This window comes from Grus americana, chromosome 14 (assembly GCF_028858705.1).
Source record: "Grus americana isolate bGruAme1 chromosome 14, bGruAme1.mat, whole genome shotgun sequence".
Taxonomy (NCBI): Eukaryota; Metazoa; Chordata; class Aves; order Gruiformes; family Gruidae; genus Grus; species Grus americana.
The window spans coordinates 10,400,541-10,417,708 of NC_072865.1; the positions used below are offsets into that span (position 1 = coordinate 10,400,541).

General features: G+C 48.0%; 1 protein-coding gene across 4 annotated transcripts; it reads right to left on the reverse strand.

Annotated features, from left to right (window-relative positions):
• Positions 1-515: 515 nt before the first annotated feature.
• BRD8 (bromodomain containing 8) lies at positions 516-16,630 on the reverse strand. 4 transcript variants are annotated; one of them, XM_054841829.1, is made up of 22 exons: positions 16,574-16,630; positions 16,160-16,256; positions 15,414-15,483; positions 14,364-14,413; positions 13,156-13,278; positions 12,949-13,029; positions 12,428-12,492; positions 11,706-11,842; positions 11,054-11,269; positions 9,643-9,787; positions 8,249-8,458; positions 7,555-7,835; positions 6,589-7,044; positions 6,137-6,230; positions 5,880-5,926; positions 5,303-5,517; positions 4,895-4,987; positions 4,622-4,690; positions 3,723-3,900; positions 2,969-3,073; positions 2,079-2,123; positions 516-929 (listed from the first exon to the last, which is right to left on the reverse strand). In XM_054841829.1, exons 1-22 carry the CDS (start codon positions 16,590-16,592, stop codon positions 870-872), a joined length of 2,856 nt encoding a protein of 951 aa, XP_054697804.1. In that variant the 5' UTR covers positions 16,593-16,630; the 3' UTR covers positions 516-869. The 4 variants fall into 4 exon arrangements, with proteins under 4 accessions (XP_054697804.1, XP_054697805.1, XP_054697803.1 ...); XM_054841828.1 differs by lacking the exon at positions 516-929 and adding an exon at positions 944-1,479; XM_054841830.1 differs by lacking the exon at positions 2,079-2,123.
• Positions 16,631-17,168: the final 538 nt, after the last annotated feature.

Below are 17,168 nucleotides of genomic sequence, written 5' to 3' on the forward strand. Positions count from 1 at the left end.
AGTTGTATGAGCAGAAAATAAGGTGACTTGCAAAGTGTCACAGAGAACATAAACCTCAGTTAAGCATCCATTTCCAGTAGAAACAGTTCACAAGCTCAGATGTGAAGCCAGGTACTGGCATGCCTACAGCTGCTGGAATCATAGATTTTCACTGACTTTACAGTCATTTTCACCCTTTACAGGTACATTTCAATACAGCGGTCTCTTAAGGAAAGCTCCAACAAGACTGTAGTAACTAACTTCCCATGGTTAGATCTCCTGTTTCACCACAACAGTGCCATATTCTCACACACGCAAGCAGGGAATCTTCCCCTCCATCCACGCACTATGCAACATTCCCATGATTAACTAATTATCTCTAATGTCAAAGCTCTGCCATGCTTGTGTGCTGTACGGATAACTGGAAGAGAGTTGCATTTGCAGATATTCAAGACAGGTATGCACGCTTGTATAAAGACAGGGTTCCTCACTACAGAGAGCTGTGATGCTCAGTACACTGCACACCGCACACTGGATTTGTTCCCAGACTTTAATATACATACACATTTACACATCACTAGTAAAAATCTGTACACTTCACATTACAGTACATACAAGCCACCAGTTGCTAGCTAACACCAGAACACTGATGAAGCCCAAGACGACTGCCCTAAAACAGGCAGGGGGGCTAGTCTTCCCCTCCAGGGAAGTTTCTTTGGGTTACACATTCCAACGAGACACTGCTTTCCAGAGGGGCAAGCGAAGAAGGTGGACCAGGTCCCAGAAACGGACCTCCAGCCTTTCTTCCTCCTCCAACAGCTGTTAACAGCATCTTGCTTGCACTCCAGCTCTGGATGCCAGGTGCTGGGATTTTCTGTCTGCCTGCAGCATCATTTCTTCATCTTCATGTCTGCCTCGATGGCACAGCGACGCCCTCTGGTGCCTCCGTCCTAGTCGCAAGGCAAACAAAAAGAGAGAGTTATGCAACCCTAAACGCAAAACACTTCCTCCAGCACTCGGGGAGGTAAGGAATTGTGCATCTGGTAACAACTTTTCATGCCTTCCGAACAGGAGAAAGGGAAGCTCTCCTAAGAAGGCTGGGGGAGGCCTGCCTGCAGACCTACCCAAAATTCACTCTGGACACAGCAGGGGTGCTGGGATTTGCAGCATCTCTGTGCACTGCTGGCAGCCAGGGCAGAGAGAGGCAACAAGGCTCTCACCCAGACAGATGCTTTTGGAGCCTGTACAGTGCAGGCTTTCTCCTAAGCAGCAGATTCTAGCTTGGCTCTTAAGATGGGAAGAGGAAACTGCTGACTAACCTACCTTATCAGCTGCTGATCCCTACGGGAAGTGCTCCTCCGGTTGAGTGACCCTGGCACTAGCTCCCTAGTTTCTCCGCACAGCTCCTTTCCATGAGTAGAAGGCGAGCTGAGAGCTTCCTTTGATCCGCTGCCCTCTCCCTCTGGCTGACATGCTGACTCTCCCGGAGTACTCCTCTGTCTTTAGATATATGCGAGAGAAAAAAACAACTCTCCATCTTCCTCCCCTCTCTCCTCCCCACAACTCAGAGACTTGGGGTTTCCCAGAGGGAATATTTTTCCAAACACTTCCAGATCACCACAGGCACAGAGCAAGGTATTTCTGCGGCATATCTTATTTGCTTTCTGGACCATGAATGATAAAGGAGTACACAGCTGACTCCTCACTTTCTCAAGACCTTTTGTACTGTCTCAAACGTGCGGAAGGGGCAGCTGTATAAGCATGAGAGATGTAGGAACTACAATACTGCACCACTTGGTCTGTCTTCCCACTTACATGGAAAGAAAGCAGGAGAGAAGTTGTGGAAAAAAGCAAAGGCAGATGATAAAACAAAAACACTTGGAACCAGAAGAAAAGACTGAAGCCCCTCCCGCTCACCCACGCTGAGAATAAGGGACTGAGATGTTTCTTCTCTAATATTCACGGTTGTACAGCCCCTAAGTTAAACACACACCGCTGAAATGCTAAGGATGCTGTGACAGCGCAGTGATCACCCAGACAAGGAGCAGAGCACACTGCCAGCAGTACCGCAGTACCTGCTGGAGCCTTTCAATACTTACAAAGAGAGAGAGAAGGAAGGCAGGAGAGCCCATTGGGACACTGTCCTGTTAAAAGGCCAAACAGAAGGACTTATCAGATATCAGATACGGAAATGCACACACCACATAGAAGCACTGAGCCCACACACGAGCGTAGAGAAACATGTGCCCCACTTCCCTTCCCGCATGGCATCAGTCTTATGCAGCAGGAACACAAAAACAGACAAAAGAGGGATACTGCAAGAGTCAGAATGCTAGGAAAGGGATATTCCCTCCTCAGCCGTTGGCAAGGCCTGGCCTACCAATCTCTGCACTGTGCAGCTGCCACTAGAACTAAGCAGGCAGTCCTTGCTGTCACAATGTTGTGTGCACCAGCTGAGAGCACTTGAGATCACTTAATCAGGTCTGGATGTGTCTTTACAGAAGGAAAAAGGAAATCTACACTGCTATTAGTTCAGATCAGTGTGGAAGTCAAAGGTTCTCTGGTGTGTTTTACGCAGCAAACCAGACAGGAGTGATTCCCTGGTTCTAAAAATCTGAGTAGGAAGTGAAGAACATGGCAGAGGCTAGTCTTCCAATTCTCTACACCTTCACCTTCCTGCCATACCACGGCTCTTCCAATACTCTGTTCACTTCCCCACAGTTTTCATCATTTGTCTTTAAAAACAGGGAACAGAAGTATTGGGATTACAGAAATAATTCGTAAGACCTGCCTCTGGGATGCTGTACAGCTCCAGAGCTAAAATCTCATTGATGGATACAATGGAAGAAAAATTTGTTCACATGAAGGTGCTGGAGCCACTGCAATCTCAGAAAACATTCTGCCTATTTTTGGTATGGGAACTTCATGCAGTACCGTGGGATTCTCCAAAAGATACCAAGTGCCCTTCCACAGGGTGTAGCATTCTCACCTTCTCTGAAGCATCTTGCTTGCGAGTGGAGTCTCGCCCACGCAGGCTCTTTGCACTGATCCCTGACTCCGATGTTTGCATGATCAGTTGTGTGGCCAGAAATTGCTGCAAGAAAACCACACTCTGTTAAGATTCTCAAACAAAACAAGCTCAGTTAGCGCACGTCAGTTAGCTATCACAAACCACGGGCAGGGAATGAGTGGGTCAGAAGCAGTTTCAGTTCCTTGTCTGCTGCTCAGAATAAGTTCCTCCATTTACCTCAGAAGCCACAAGTCCCAAGGAACTATAAAACCCCAGTTCAAACTTTGTTAGCCCTGCCAGTTGAGAGACTCTATTTCACAAGAAATTTTAAATGGCATATATTCACAGGACACGGTTTTATGTACACTTTAAACCGGCGTAAACCAGCACAGCCACCAAAAGAAGCAATCGCGTCCCTTGTCATTCACCGTTCTCATTGCTTGTTTCTGTTCCTGAACCACACCCTGGTTCTTGCTGTCCTAAGCATTTCCCTGAAGGAAATTAGAGCTGAAATTGGTCTGGGCTGAACCTAAAAAAATATTTTGCTGTGTTAGTTTTATATTATCCACAATCTAGTTCACCACAAACACCTGAGGTAGAGCAAGAGAGATGTAGGGAAAGACGGAACTACTTCACTGTAAGAGAAACTGAGGTCTTACATCCAGAAGTCTTTCCTATACCTATGGACCAAGGCAGATACTCTGTCCCGCACTGGCCTCGGTCAGTACTTTACCTGGATCTGCTCCAAGACATCTCGCTGCATCTCCACAGCCATGTGGTACACATCGTGGTCAGAGCTGTTGTACATAACCGCATTTTGAAACATCAGCATAATATCACGCTGGAACTCAGCTGTGGTTCGTATCAGCCCATTCTCAATGTTCTTTTTGATGGTAGATAAATCCATTGGCCTATGAAAGAAATGCAGTCAAAATAGCAACAGAAGTATTGAACTCTTTCCCCTCTCTTTTGTGAACAGCCCTGGGTCTGTGATGTGTCTAGTTAGACCACCTATTTAATTTAGCCAAACAGATTCTCTCACACACAGGCTGTGCTCCCGAGTACCAAGGCCTCGGGTCAGAAGACACAAGCTGTCCAACAGCTACCATGAATGGTAACAATGGCGTGACAGATGCCTCAGGAAAGGCTTTTGCCTTCCCCAGGCAACGCTGAAGGAGACCATAAGGAGCTAGAGCTGCAGCCACTGAACTGTTTAGGAAAGATTTTGGGGGCTAGGAGAGGATTCTGGTAATTCTTCCAGAAGAGTCCACTATCTGGGACAGTAAAAATACTGATTAAAGAAGATAGGTCTTGGAATGTCAAAGATTAAATCCTTCCCTTGGATAGAAACTGGAAGAAGCAGATCAGTGACATACCACCTTACTGATAAAAAATGTTCTGTGTAAGTCAGTGTACTTCATTCAAAGACAGGACTGCATAAAGTCATGTATCTGTTACTGAAGATGACCTTTTTTTGGGAAACCTGTTTCTGACTGAATCATGCCAGAAAAAAAATAATTTTCCAAGTCTTGCAGTCTGCATGGCAGCCAAAAATGACGTCGTTCCGGCCAGAAATCCCTACACAAATATGCAAATATAGAGTTCTAATGACAGAAGACTGCTGAGACTCACCTCTGCACAATACTGTGGTAGCCTGGTGCTATATCATCAGTTACAGGCTGCAGGAAGACATTGGCATACCTGTGGAGCAAAGGAGTCCACTTAGTACCCTGTCCTTGCTGGTAAATATTTGTTTCATGCTCTCACGTTCATTTGTCTGCTACCAGTACCAATACGATTCATCATCTGCTGGTACCAAGGCAGATGAGCCTCCGAGATGGGAGAGTGGAGACTTGTCTAGGATGAGTCACTTCTTTCTGCCAGTTCTCAAGACATCAAACTCACCTGTGATTAGCTGCGGCTCTCCAAACTAGCATGATGGCTTTCTTCCAGATCTTCTGGGCCTGTATTGCTTCCTGGTCCTCGCTGCACACTGAGCTGGGAAGAAAAGAATAGGGCTTCCTTCAGGAGTCTGCATACTGGCTTGGAGCAGAAACCTTGTGGTTTATTTTGCCTTTGAGATGTCTATGCTAATCCACGCCAAAGACAGAAAGAAAAAAATGGGACCTGGTAATATGGTGCTGCCTGTATACTTGCACTTGTAAGCAAGGAGAACCAAATCAAAGAACCAAATCATCAAATTCCCCCTTCAGACCCACTCAGTCAGCAAAAAAGAAATTAGAATCCTACGCTCCCTCCACAAAATAGCGTGGGATTTGCACCTGCGTGCCCAAGAGCTTCACTGATACTCACAACTGCGAGGAGGCTGGGCTGCTGGGGATGGAGTCGGCTAGCGTGTGAGACTGTAAAGGTGCATTATGGACACTGAAGCCATCATCGCTCTCACTCACAGGAGGTTCGTTATCCATCTCTGATAGATATCCCTCACCCTGATCTTCTTCTTTGGGTTCCTCCAAACTGGCAGCCTCACTGGCACCATCCTCATCGTCCTCTTCACCCTGCCCATCCTGAAACACAGAGTGTTCATGAGCCTGCACAGCCAGCTAGAGCAGCAGCTCAGAGCCTCCAAAGCAACTATGGTTCTGCAAGCAAAGTGATTTTCCTGCTACAGCTGCTAACATACAGGCACTTCCACAAAATCCTACTCGCTCTACACTGCCCTGCCTCCCCTCACAGACACACACGTACACACAGCTTGGTAGTGCCTGCAGCAACCTCTCCTTTAGCTCCCCGCAGACTGCCCAATTCTCTTCTTGGTGCAGAAAGCTGAAAGCAAGCTTTGCTTTTCAGCAAGTGGGAGCCAGGAAGCAGCACCAGCAGCGAGATGTTACTAATGAACCCAAGATGACTACAACCAACCCAGAATTACCTTCATCTGACTCCTAAACAGGGCTTGGGCCTCCTCCTTCATTGAGTCTGTGAAAGAAAGAAAAGCAGAAAGGTTGACTCTCCAAAGCAGTCTTTCCTACAAAAGCTCCTGCACCAATGCCTACTGTCCTGCAGTAATTACCACTGTTCCTACACATATCTTTTCTCCCTCCTCCCCAAAAAACCTGAACCAGATCACTGACATCTATCCAGCTAATAATGTTGCATGTAAAAGATTTCCTAGCTGAATTAAGTTACCTGACAGCTCAAATTTGTGCTGAACATCAGCCTGTGAGGAGTCTTCACTCACATTTGGGACTTGTGGAGGGGATGAATCATCATCAGGTGGGGTCTGGAGGGAAGAGAAATGCACAAATCTAGATGTTTGTGTCAGCTTACTTCAGTGAAGGTGTGGGCACATCTCACTCACCCTAACCTAACTCAAGGCAATGAAGTTCACTGAGCACCTTCCCAACAGCAATTCTGCACATGGGCGGGGGGAATACACAAAAGTACTGCCTAAAGCAGAGAGCTTTTCTGCAGATCGAACAGATCAGCAGCATGACTCCCAAGAAAACAGTCAGTCACATTCATTGAAGGGTCACCTTCAACCCAGCAGTCATCATCCTTCCTCTAAACTTCTCTCCTACCTGCCACAACTGCTCTTTCCTTCCCCACACCAGTTCTAGACAGCCTCTCTGCTCACATACCTCTGTCTTCACTGTATTGTGCACTGCGTCTTCTCCCTTGGCCGATTCTATCTCAATTTCAGAAGTCTCTCCTGCTGCTACAGCTGCTCTTTGATCCTCTTCTACCTCTTGACTTCTAAGCTCTGGTGTTTCCGTCACTCTTGCAGTTGCTGGTATGGTTTCCTCAGGGCCCAGCTGATTCTGCTCCTGCTCTGCAGGTTCTGTCTTTATTTCTGATCCCAGCTCGCCAATGCCCATTAGGTCTCGAATTCCCTTTGCCTCTGGCTCCTCACACTCCAGTCTCTCCTGCTTCACAGTCACAGACACTTGGGGTATCTGGGCCTGTTTCTCATGCTCCTGACGAATTGAGTGTTCCCACGGGCCAGGCAGGGTCTGAGGGTCATCGGTATCTTCGCAGAAAGAAGACAGAGCAGCTTCAACAACTGCTGCATCCAGGACTTCGGGGTGATCGTCTACCTTTATTGCCAAAACAAACACACAGCAGTGCAGGCCAAGGTCAGAAAGAGGGATTAAAATAAAAGTTCATGTTATTTGGTAATGAGACAATTGTGGAAAACCCAATGTACTGGGTTTACAAAGTTGCCTTTCGCAGCCAGACTCGTATCACTCCCTGCGGAGTGTCCCGTGGAGCTTCAGTTTCAGAAATACAGCAGCACTCCTGGAAAGTATGCTGCAAGCAGCGCTCATTTGTCTGCCAGAGATATGACCCAAACCCTACCCGACATGAGGAAGAAAGTTTTCTTTTTGCACTCTGAAGAGGAGCACCAGGCTAAACGTGGCAAACTAGCAGCAGTGGTGTCACAGGGTCACTTCCTATTGATCTGAACAACGATGGTGAGAACGTGCATTTTGGAATAGTTATTTCTTGCTTGTTTAAACTAACTAAATTGGTGAACAGCAATCACTTGACATTAACCTAACTGAATGTGGAGCAAAAGGCACTGGCACTCTGCTTTGCCTGTTTACCTTGTCCTCAATGATGGCTATAATATTTCCAACAGTATCGAAGTCCAGCTCTTCCCCCGTATAGGACACTGCAATATCCATTTTCTCAGCCAAATCCAGGTCTTCTTTCCCATCCATGCAGTGATCTTTGGAAGACCCTGCAGCGCTGCCAGCCCCAGAACCCAGGCACTCTTTCTTGATGGAATCAATGATCATGGATATTTCACTGCTGTCCATGGACACTGTCACAGTATGGGAATCAGACACTGCCTCCATGGAAACACAGGCTTCTGGTTGGCTCACTGCACAAGGATGAGAGTGACAATCAAAGACCAATCTGGAGAAGTCAAGCCCACATAAACAAATACTGCAGTGGATAAGACTAAGCACCAACCACAAGTATCTCAGCTCCACCCACACCACCACGGCTTAGAAAAATAAGACAACTATGGGTTTACTTTCCCACAGTAGTGACAAAGTGAGGTTCCAGCCCTTGAACCACAGTCCAGCAACATACCATTAGCACCCCCCGACCCAGCAAATCCTGTTTAAAACCATCGGTTTACTCCAGAACCCAGCCATAACCATGCTTTCAGCAAGGATGGCGAGTCTGAGGTAATAAAACGCCAGCTGAGAGCTCGCTGGGTGCCAAACCCAAGGGAAGTTCTGCTTTCCAGCAGTACACGACCTACGAGTGCGTAGTTCAGGAACGCACCTGTGGCTACGCTTTCTGGAGCTGCAGCTGGTGGCACAACGGATGGTGCTGACAGCGTGGGCATCATGACAATGGTTGCCTGAGACACAGGCTCTACGGGGGGTGGCAGGAGCTTAGCTGGAGGTTCGCTGGCAACAGCGGAGAAGGAAGCAAGAGGTGAGGTGAACTGTGCAGGACCAGCTTCTAAAAGCCGGGAAAGCGTAGGAGCACCTAACAGAGAGTAGAAGGGAAAAGCACATGAGCAAGAAGCAGCCACCACTGAAGGCCACAAAGCCACCACTGGGCTCTTCACTGTCTGGTGGCTTCTTCTGGGAAAAGACACTGAGAGGTACCTATAAACAGTCCCAAAAGCTATAGGGAGAACCTGCACCTAAAATGCACGACTCCTTTGTCCGTGCAGTCTGAGATAGAATCATGCGGACTATGGGACACTGTGTTCAATGTATGGGCTGGACAGGCTAAGCCACACATGCAGAAAGATGCCCTTCCAAAGGCTCATCCTAATACAACTACGGGAAATCCAAAAACCAGTGCTGAGAGAGCCACACAAGGTAAGCCAAGACAAACAGTCATCACAGGAGCTGGAAGGGAGCAGAGGGGATCTCTTTGCAGGTCTTTCCTGGAGAATTCCTCTTATTTCAAAGGTTGCCACTCATCTTAGCTGTAACTTCCAGTCTGAATTCACTGAACTGTCTGGACCAAATCAACAGGTCTTAAAGAACAGATGTGGATAAGGAAAGTGAGGTTATTCATACAGAATTATATATGAATGAATCGCATAAATCCTCAGTTCCAGACAATGTGATTAAACCACTGGTTAGTGTGAGCTGAGAAGAAATTTGACCATAGGCAGGTTGTTCTGAAAAGGCCCAATGCAAAGACTCCTGCACTGTCCCTCTCACGCCCTGCTCTGTGGAACGTACTCTGGAGCTCAAGAGTCCACTGTGGTCTAATCCTCAACAGACCTCTAAGCTAAAGCAGAGGTAAGACACACAAGTTCCCAGATTCACAGGGAGCTGTAGTTTGACACATTGGGAACTGCACACTGGACCATATTTCCCCAACTCCCTGTCAACTAACCCTTTGTTTCTACACCAAAATGCCTGGTATTAGCCAGTGTCAAAACCAGAAAACTAGACTGCATGGACCAGGATCGAATCAAGTCTAATTGTTTCAGCCATTTTAGATCAAGGCACTCTTTTTTCTGTAAGGATTAGGGTCTTAAAAAAAAGTAGGGGTGAGAGGGACGGGGGTACAGAAATAGGAATACAACTCGTAAAGCAGCCCCAAAACCAGCCAGGCTAGATGTCCTTCACCTCTCTCCAAAGAGAATTCATAGAACAGTCTGAAGGTATATCTGAAGGGAGAACTATACAGGGAGAGTCCCGAGTTACCTGAAGCAGCAGGAGATGCAGGGACAGCACCAGGTGCCGACTGCATTTCCCCGCTGTGCAGCACTGGAAGGACGCTTCCTACCTCCAGCAGGACTCCTGAGCTGTTCATGTGACCAGAAGCCACTGCCATTTCATTTTCACCAACCTGCCAAAGGAGGACACAACTGAAATTCCTGGACATACCACATCAGTGATTCTCTGCCCGATATGCACCTCCAAGAATATGTCCATCATTTGCTGCCTCAGCATTTCTTCTGTACTTTTTGTCCAGTCTAGTCCCTGCCTGAGGCCCCTTATACAAGTACACAACATGACAGTCTGAAGCTAGTTGTTGTTCTTCAGCTACAGTACAGCTGCAGTGCCACCTTCCTTTGGAGTGAGGCCAAATACATCATTTGCTCTACCTTAGTTCCTCTGTTCAAGGACCTCACAATCCTTTACAGATACCAGCCTCTCTATCCTCTGAGATGGCACAGAATTATCCCTTATTTTCAGTTGAGGGAAACAGAAGCACCATGATGGAAAGTAACTCTATCAAGGTCACAGAGTAAACCTATGACAGACCTTGAAGCAGATGTAAAACAGTCCTGGTGATACAAAGAAAACCCATTCTTCCACAGCCATTACCTTTCCTTGCTCCACCCTATGTTACATTGTGCCCTGCCAACACAGAACCCATGGAGCATTTACCCTAGCTAACAAAGAGAAAAGATCCCAAATCTGACTATTAAAAAAAAGCGAGTCAACAGCAATACACCTATTCCATCACACAAGCACCAACACAGGGAATCCGTGCCACGGGCAGGCTGATGGCTGCTAGTTTCAGACTGGGCTCTGAATGCTGTCAGCAATGGTCGCCCTCCTCAGACTTCCAGAGTCACTGACACCAGAAGTGGGTTGTCATCACAGTGATTATAGTAACTGTCTACAATTCAAGCACTTCAATATTGGTCATAAACCCCATTAAAGGGCTCCCTACTCCCATGCTAAGACCCAAATACTGAAACTCAACTTCCTGCCAAGATGTAAAGACAAACTGTGAGCCCAAAGTAGAAATCATGAAGAACACCTCCATGGAGGCCGATCAGGATGCTGCTGACTAACATGCTCCCTCCCTGAGGGAGAATGATTTCCTTTAGCAAGGCCTGCAACTCCAATTCCTCACGACTGAGGGGGAATAACCAGTCCTATGTGCTGCATGATCCCCGCAGTCCTGCACCCACAGCACTGCTGGGAAAGGGTCCCACCTCTGTGGCTCACAGAGGTAATTATATCTCTCAGATATCACTTCTGTTGGGACTCTCACAAAACTGTATGTTTTTAAAAAGCCTTTGCAGCTCCCCCTTTTTCAGTGGGAGAGTCTGGAGCAAATTGTTTGTGTGGTTGCATATACGAGCAGAGAGCTCCATACCAGCCTGGGGCTTGTGGGCAGGAGACTGCCCTTCTTCAGCAGCTCTGAGAGCAGAGGGGAAGGAGGCGGAGTTGCTTTTTGTCCTAGCATCTTTTTCTGGGGTGAATCATCAGTGACAGGGGTCATGGGGGCATCCAGGGGAGCAGAGCCTGGAGGGGTGTCAGGGATTCCAATGAAGGAGGCAACTGGGGTGCTGGGCAATGTCCCTGGAGTGACCTGAGAAAGAGAAAAACCACACTGTTCAAAGCCACACTCCACCACACGGACTAGCCCCACTTGCTCCTTCCCCCAAGAGCATTGATCCAGCACACCACAGACACCTACTCCATTCACTCGCTACACCTACTCCAGGCATATGCTCTCACCCTTTCCCTGCCCTGTAGCGCCATTTCCCAGGCACACACACAGAAGATTGCCTGGCCAACCCACTGACGCCCCTACGTAGCCTTTGATCCAGGCACCTGATCATCACAAACATGGAAGAGGACACGTATCTCGAGCAGCACTGTACATCAACCACACTACAGCACTACCACAGCAAAAAGTCTGCAAAACAAGGCAAGGGCTTCTCCCCAGGCTCCTTTTCCACGACGGACGTAGAGCCCCATGTCCCAAGCTGGTCTTTCCCTCTTACCGTGAGAAGGATCCTTACCCCTGGACTGGCCTCATCCACAGCCGGCTGAGACAGATCTCCCAGAGCATAGTCTCCCCCTGGGGAGGTGGAGCCTGCAGGGGAGCGAACCATCACACCCGTTAATCGTCGTGGTGGATTCTTAATGGCCTGACGAGCTGGAAGAGAACAGAACAAAAAGTGAGATTCTTTGACTCCATCTTGGACAGTCTCCCAGAGTTACCTCTGACTTTATCCTAAAGAACCCCAAAAAAACAATTTATACTGTAGGAATTTCTTGCACCACACCACGCTCAGTAATGCCCTTTAATTTCAGATTTCTGTAGCAGTTGGGTATTCACCACCTCCCACCACTGGTAGATTAGTTCACTGAATTGCCCCAAGAATTAGAAATGAATTAAACATTCAGAACAAATCTCTCTTCCTTTTATCTTCAGACAACAGTAAAACTATAGGGAAAACTAAAGGGGTGAAAAGCCTGACATTCTAACGGACAGCTCCTTGCTAATCCTGCTTCCTCTTAGATATACCTTTTCTACAGAATTTGTTCCCTTCTGAGAAGTCTCTGCATTTTGCCCTGTTACAAATACAATGCTGGAAAAAGAATATAATTTTCCTTTCCAACTCCTAGGGTCAAGGAATTCCTGAACAGGTCTTAACAACACTTAAATATTTCCCAAGTGTTCTTATGAACATAAGCATCTCCCTCTGAGGAGGAAGAAGTAAGCTCATTTCCAGCTTACCCTGATAAGCAGCATCTGTAGCCTTCCTCTTCACTTCTGCCTCCTCCTCCTCCATTTTTTTCTTTCTGTATATGGAACCAAAACCTACTGTCACACAGTGTCCCACTTCCCCTTAGTTCCTCCCGCAGCTTACTGCCCCCCACCCCATTATCTCCAGACAACAATGTCCTGCCTCTGCAGACTCAGGCTCAATTCCGCTGAGGAGGGAAGCAGTTGGAGGCCAGAGAACCACACACTGGGCAGGAAACTTCACATCCAGCCGATTATCAAAACGAAGGAGGCAAGCATGATGTTGCAAGCCATCACCAAGCTCTTCACTGAGAGAATCCAAACGATGTTCCACACAAGCTGGTGCCCCCCAGTCTAAACTAAGCCCACCCTCAGAGGCCAAAGCATCTGCCCAGCTGCCCTGTTTCTCTTAACCCAATGTATGCGGAGCAAGACGTGTCTGACAAACACATGACTTCAGGCAACTACAATCTCAGAAGAAAGCGTAACATGGAAATAATGAAATAACCCACATCATAATCTCATTGCACAGCTCCTCCAGTCTGTTATCCATGTGTCCAGCCTGGATCAGCTCTGCATCCTTCTTGAGTTGCCTGTAATCAGAAAATCTTCTTACTTACTTATCACTGAACAATACGCCCCAAGCATCACCCCACTTAAGCTGCTTTTTCAAGACAGGACTCTCAGGTGTGCCACAGCTTAATGCCTCTGCCACATACCTGTATTTCTCCTGCGTTTCTTTAATCATTTTCTTCAACTCCTCAACTCGTTCTGCAGTCAGTTTCCGTACAATAACATCCTCCACAGTTTCCACAACTTCTCCCTTCTCACCACGTTTTCTCCTATAGAATAAGAGAAAACCAAACCAGTTCAGACACGAAACACAGAAAACCCCAGTTCTCCTTTCATAAATGGCTGCCATCTGTCATTCCTGACACAAACATGCACCAAAAAAAATAATCAACCTCTTCCAATTTCTCTTAAGTGATATTGGACAGCACAATGTTCAAACAAACTCTTCTGAAGTTTATCTAATTCTTAAACACGTCCGGTGTTAAAGACTTCAGGAATAGATTAAAGATGCAAGCCCACTGCAAATTCTCAACCTGAAAAAAACCCAATCACTCAACTTCAGAGAAGCTTCTTACTACCCACGAAAAAACATCTATTTTTCTTCCTCAGTAAGTCTACTAAGTCCCGTGTCTTTGCAACTCTAGTGCTGAAGATAACCCAGCACTCTCACAAACAAATACTACTTTTAAACATCCTGCCTTTAATTTCATTTGATGTGAATTCTCAAAACAAAATGCCTGGATTTAGGAGTGAGAAATACCTGAGACCACAAAGCTGTAGCGATAGCATTGATAAAAAGAAAAGAAACCACTGCCAAAGATAGACAAATACAAAATGTTTCCCCTTCTCACTCTTGCTGTCTTTTCTACCCCTGTTCTGAAGGATAATTTTATGTGTAAAGCTGCTGATCAATAAGACTAATATGTAGTGTTTTATTCCAGCCAAATAAATGTTTCTTTTTCCTGCATTGTCTCCAAATGCACACTGCAACTCTTACAAATGGAGCTGTGGCAGAGAGACCCTGATTACCCTGCCATGTATTGTAACGACAGTAGGCGCACGTGGAAGACACTGACAAGTACAGAGTGACCAGTTTTAGAACCATGTAATACTGAAATACCTGGGTCTTATGAAAAAGGGGAGACAAGATAAGGAAATATGGGAAGCACCTTCTAATACCTTGGGCTTGCCTACCTCCCCCCTCTGCCATACTCTGATCCCACTGTCCACAACTGAATCTCCTCATTCCTGTATGCTCCTTTTGGGAGCAGCACTATCAAGTCCTTTGCTGTAAGAACTGACAAGTCCACCCAGAATTGCTGCAGACTGCACTCGCTTCAGACTTTGTACTCACTTAGGGGTCTCCGTAGTCTCCAAGAGCTCTGAATACTGAGATGCACAGTGCTAAGAAGAAACAAAGAAAGTTAGAGGACACCAAAGAGTTGGCTTCAGCAAACACCTATCAACAAAGCCTACAGTGCACTTATTCCTACTTCTTCAGAGGTCTCACATGTTACAAACGTATCTGACAGTCTTCCCCCATGGCTATAATTTAGCGCAGCTCAAAGCGAGGAAGCATATTCACTCTTTTACTCTAGCACTGCCCAGGCTGATCTTCAAAACAAAGCCAAAGAACAGATGCTCCCCAACTAACAATTCAGAAATCAAAGCAAACAAGCATGATTAAGAAAACGGTAGCTGTAATGCTTCTATCTGTGAACAGGAACCAAAATATTTCAATAGAGAAGACAAAATAACATTATCTCAAGGTCAGTTTCATAGCTTAACAGAAACAGTAAGCAACATAAAAAACCCCAACATCTCTGCCCTTGACTCTCTTAATCTCTTTCAGTCCCTTATACAACAAAAATCTCAGGCGCCTGCCCAAACAGCAGGGCACACCAAAATACATGGGCATTCACACATTCCTGGGGCAAGGAATTCTATAGTTTAATTACATGCCTGGTGAAGAACAATCTCTTTAGCTTTGCTTTGAACCTGCCTCCTGTTAGTCTTACTTAATAGCCTCTAAATCTTGTATTGGACAAAGCACTGAACAATTTATCCTTGTTCATTTTCAACATGCCACTTCTGATTGTGCAGACATCTGTCATATTCCTGCTACTCATCTCTTTTTTATGTTAAGGGTTCTACCTTACTTAGCCATCCCTTCATGTCTTTGATCATCCTTGTCTTTTCCTTAACTTTATCCAACTGTATTCTAAGCTCAAATTTAATTTCCAAAACAGGGAAAAGTATTTAATCTGATTTAAATAAAATTGATTTTTTAAAAAATTAATTTCTCTATCTTTTTTAAAAACAAGAAATACATTCTCTTAGGCAGCTGTCTCACATATCCCACGCAGAATTCATTTTTTCCAAGATTCAAATGTGAGTATCTTACCTTTTGGGAAAACCAGTCAGGTGGGCGTCCTGGCTCTGCAAAAGGTTTGATAGCTCTGCTGACTGAGACCCTACAGGAGAGAAATGGCAAGTCACTGCCAACTTACTTTCTTCCCCAACCAACATGCTGACCTGCTTTGACATTCACCACTGAATAGCCCCTCTAAACTCAATGAACTTGCCAAGGAGTTGTTATGTTTGGGAATTATTCAAGTACAGCCCTTGGACTCAAAAATATTTGCCTGCTCCTAATAAAAAACCAGCTTTACTCCCTTGCTTCTTAAAGCAAGTTTCTAGCTTCTGACGACACCATTACATTTCCACAAAAACCTTACTTTGGTGAGGGGAAGAAGGCAGCAAAACAGAGCTACAAGTTCAGAAGCAGTGCACAGGAATGTGTTATCAAATATCCTTCCTGACCATAACTCACCTCTTCCAATTTATAAACATGTCACTCTCTGTTCTGATTAACACACTCCTGCTTTCACGCAGTAGTTACAAAAGAAGCAAAAAGACCATCAGCGTACGCCTCTACTACCTCCATCTCCAACAGCCCCATCTTTGTTGTGAGCAGAAAGCACACAGAAAGCAGAAGTGTTTCCGACTAGCTGTCGCCCAAGGAAGCGGCGGCGTGAGCAGCCGCGCACCGGTACCGCACACAGCCCACGCACACCCGAAGGCAGAGCGCCGCCGGGCCAGCTCGGCGCTACCGCGGGACTCGGCCCCCGCCGCGCCCTGCTCCCTTACCAGTTCTGGTCCCCGCTCCGCATGACGGACGAGGCCAGGCAGAGCTTCTCGCGGATGGACCAGGGCTCCGTGGGACCGGCGCTCAGCAGCTTGTGCTCTGCGGGAGAGGGGAAGGAGTGCAGGGACCCGCGGGCACCCGCCGGGACCCCAGGCCTGGGACCCCGCCCCCGACCGCTGGCCCCGCCCCTCCCCGCGGCCACACAAGCCGTGGCCCCACCCCTCCCGGGGCCGTTGGCCCCACCCCCCTCGCGCCACCGTTGGCCCCGCCCCCTCCCTTCGGAACCGCTCAATTCTCATCGGGCCGTTCCCCTGCCCCCTTCCAGTCCCAGCCTCGCTACCGCGGGCCGCCGCCGCCGCTCCCTCTCCGCCGCCCACCCGTTCCCCGCCGGCTCTCCCGACAGGCCCCGCACTCACTGCCCGTCCCCGCCGCCATCTTCCCCGCCCGGCCCGAGGGAGGCAGGGCGGAGCCGCGCGCAAAGCCCGCCGGGAGCCGCGCGCACGACCAGCCGTCCCCGGGCGCGCGGGCGGTCGAGCGCTACGGGCCCCGCCCCTGCGGGCCTCACGACGGGCGCTGATTGGCGGGCGCGCCGACGTGGCTCCTCATTGGCGGAGAGGGCGGGCGGCGAGGTTTGAAACCCCAACAGTAGGCGCCGCGCGGGCGTCAGGTGTTGGTGCCGGAGTCGGAGCGGGGTCGGTGCCGGTGCGGGGGCGTCTGTCCGTCTGTCCGTCTGTCCGTCTGTCCGTCTGTCCGTCTGTCCGTCTGTCCGTCTGTCCGTCTGTCCGTCTGTGATGATTCCCTGTGTGGCGAGCAGCCCTGTGCGGCAGCCTCTCTCTGTCCGTGGGCAGGCCCCGTGTGCTCGTCTCTGGGGTGTGCGTGGGGTGCTGTGTCTGTGGGGACCCGTGTGGTTGGGGGGGTGGGTGTGTGGGTCCTCTGTGGTGGGGGGGTGTGCACGGAGGGGTTCAGCGTGGTGGTCCGCGTGTGTAGGTGCTGTGTCGGGCCCTGTGTGCT

Bases quoted from the DNA above. Each gene is read 5' to 3' on its own strand.
- BRD8 (XM_054841828.1), bottom strand. The intron at 5,518-5,879 runs GTAATTCTGGGT...TCTGTGTTTCAG, and splicing joins TGTTTAGGAGTCAGATGAAG to GATGGGCAGGGTGAAGAGGA. The intron at 4,691-4,894 runs GTGAGTTTGATG...TTTGCTCCACAG, and splicing joins AGAGCCGCAGCTAATCACAG to GTATGCCAATGTCTTCCTGC.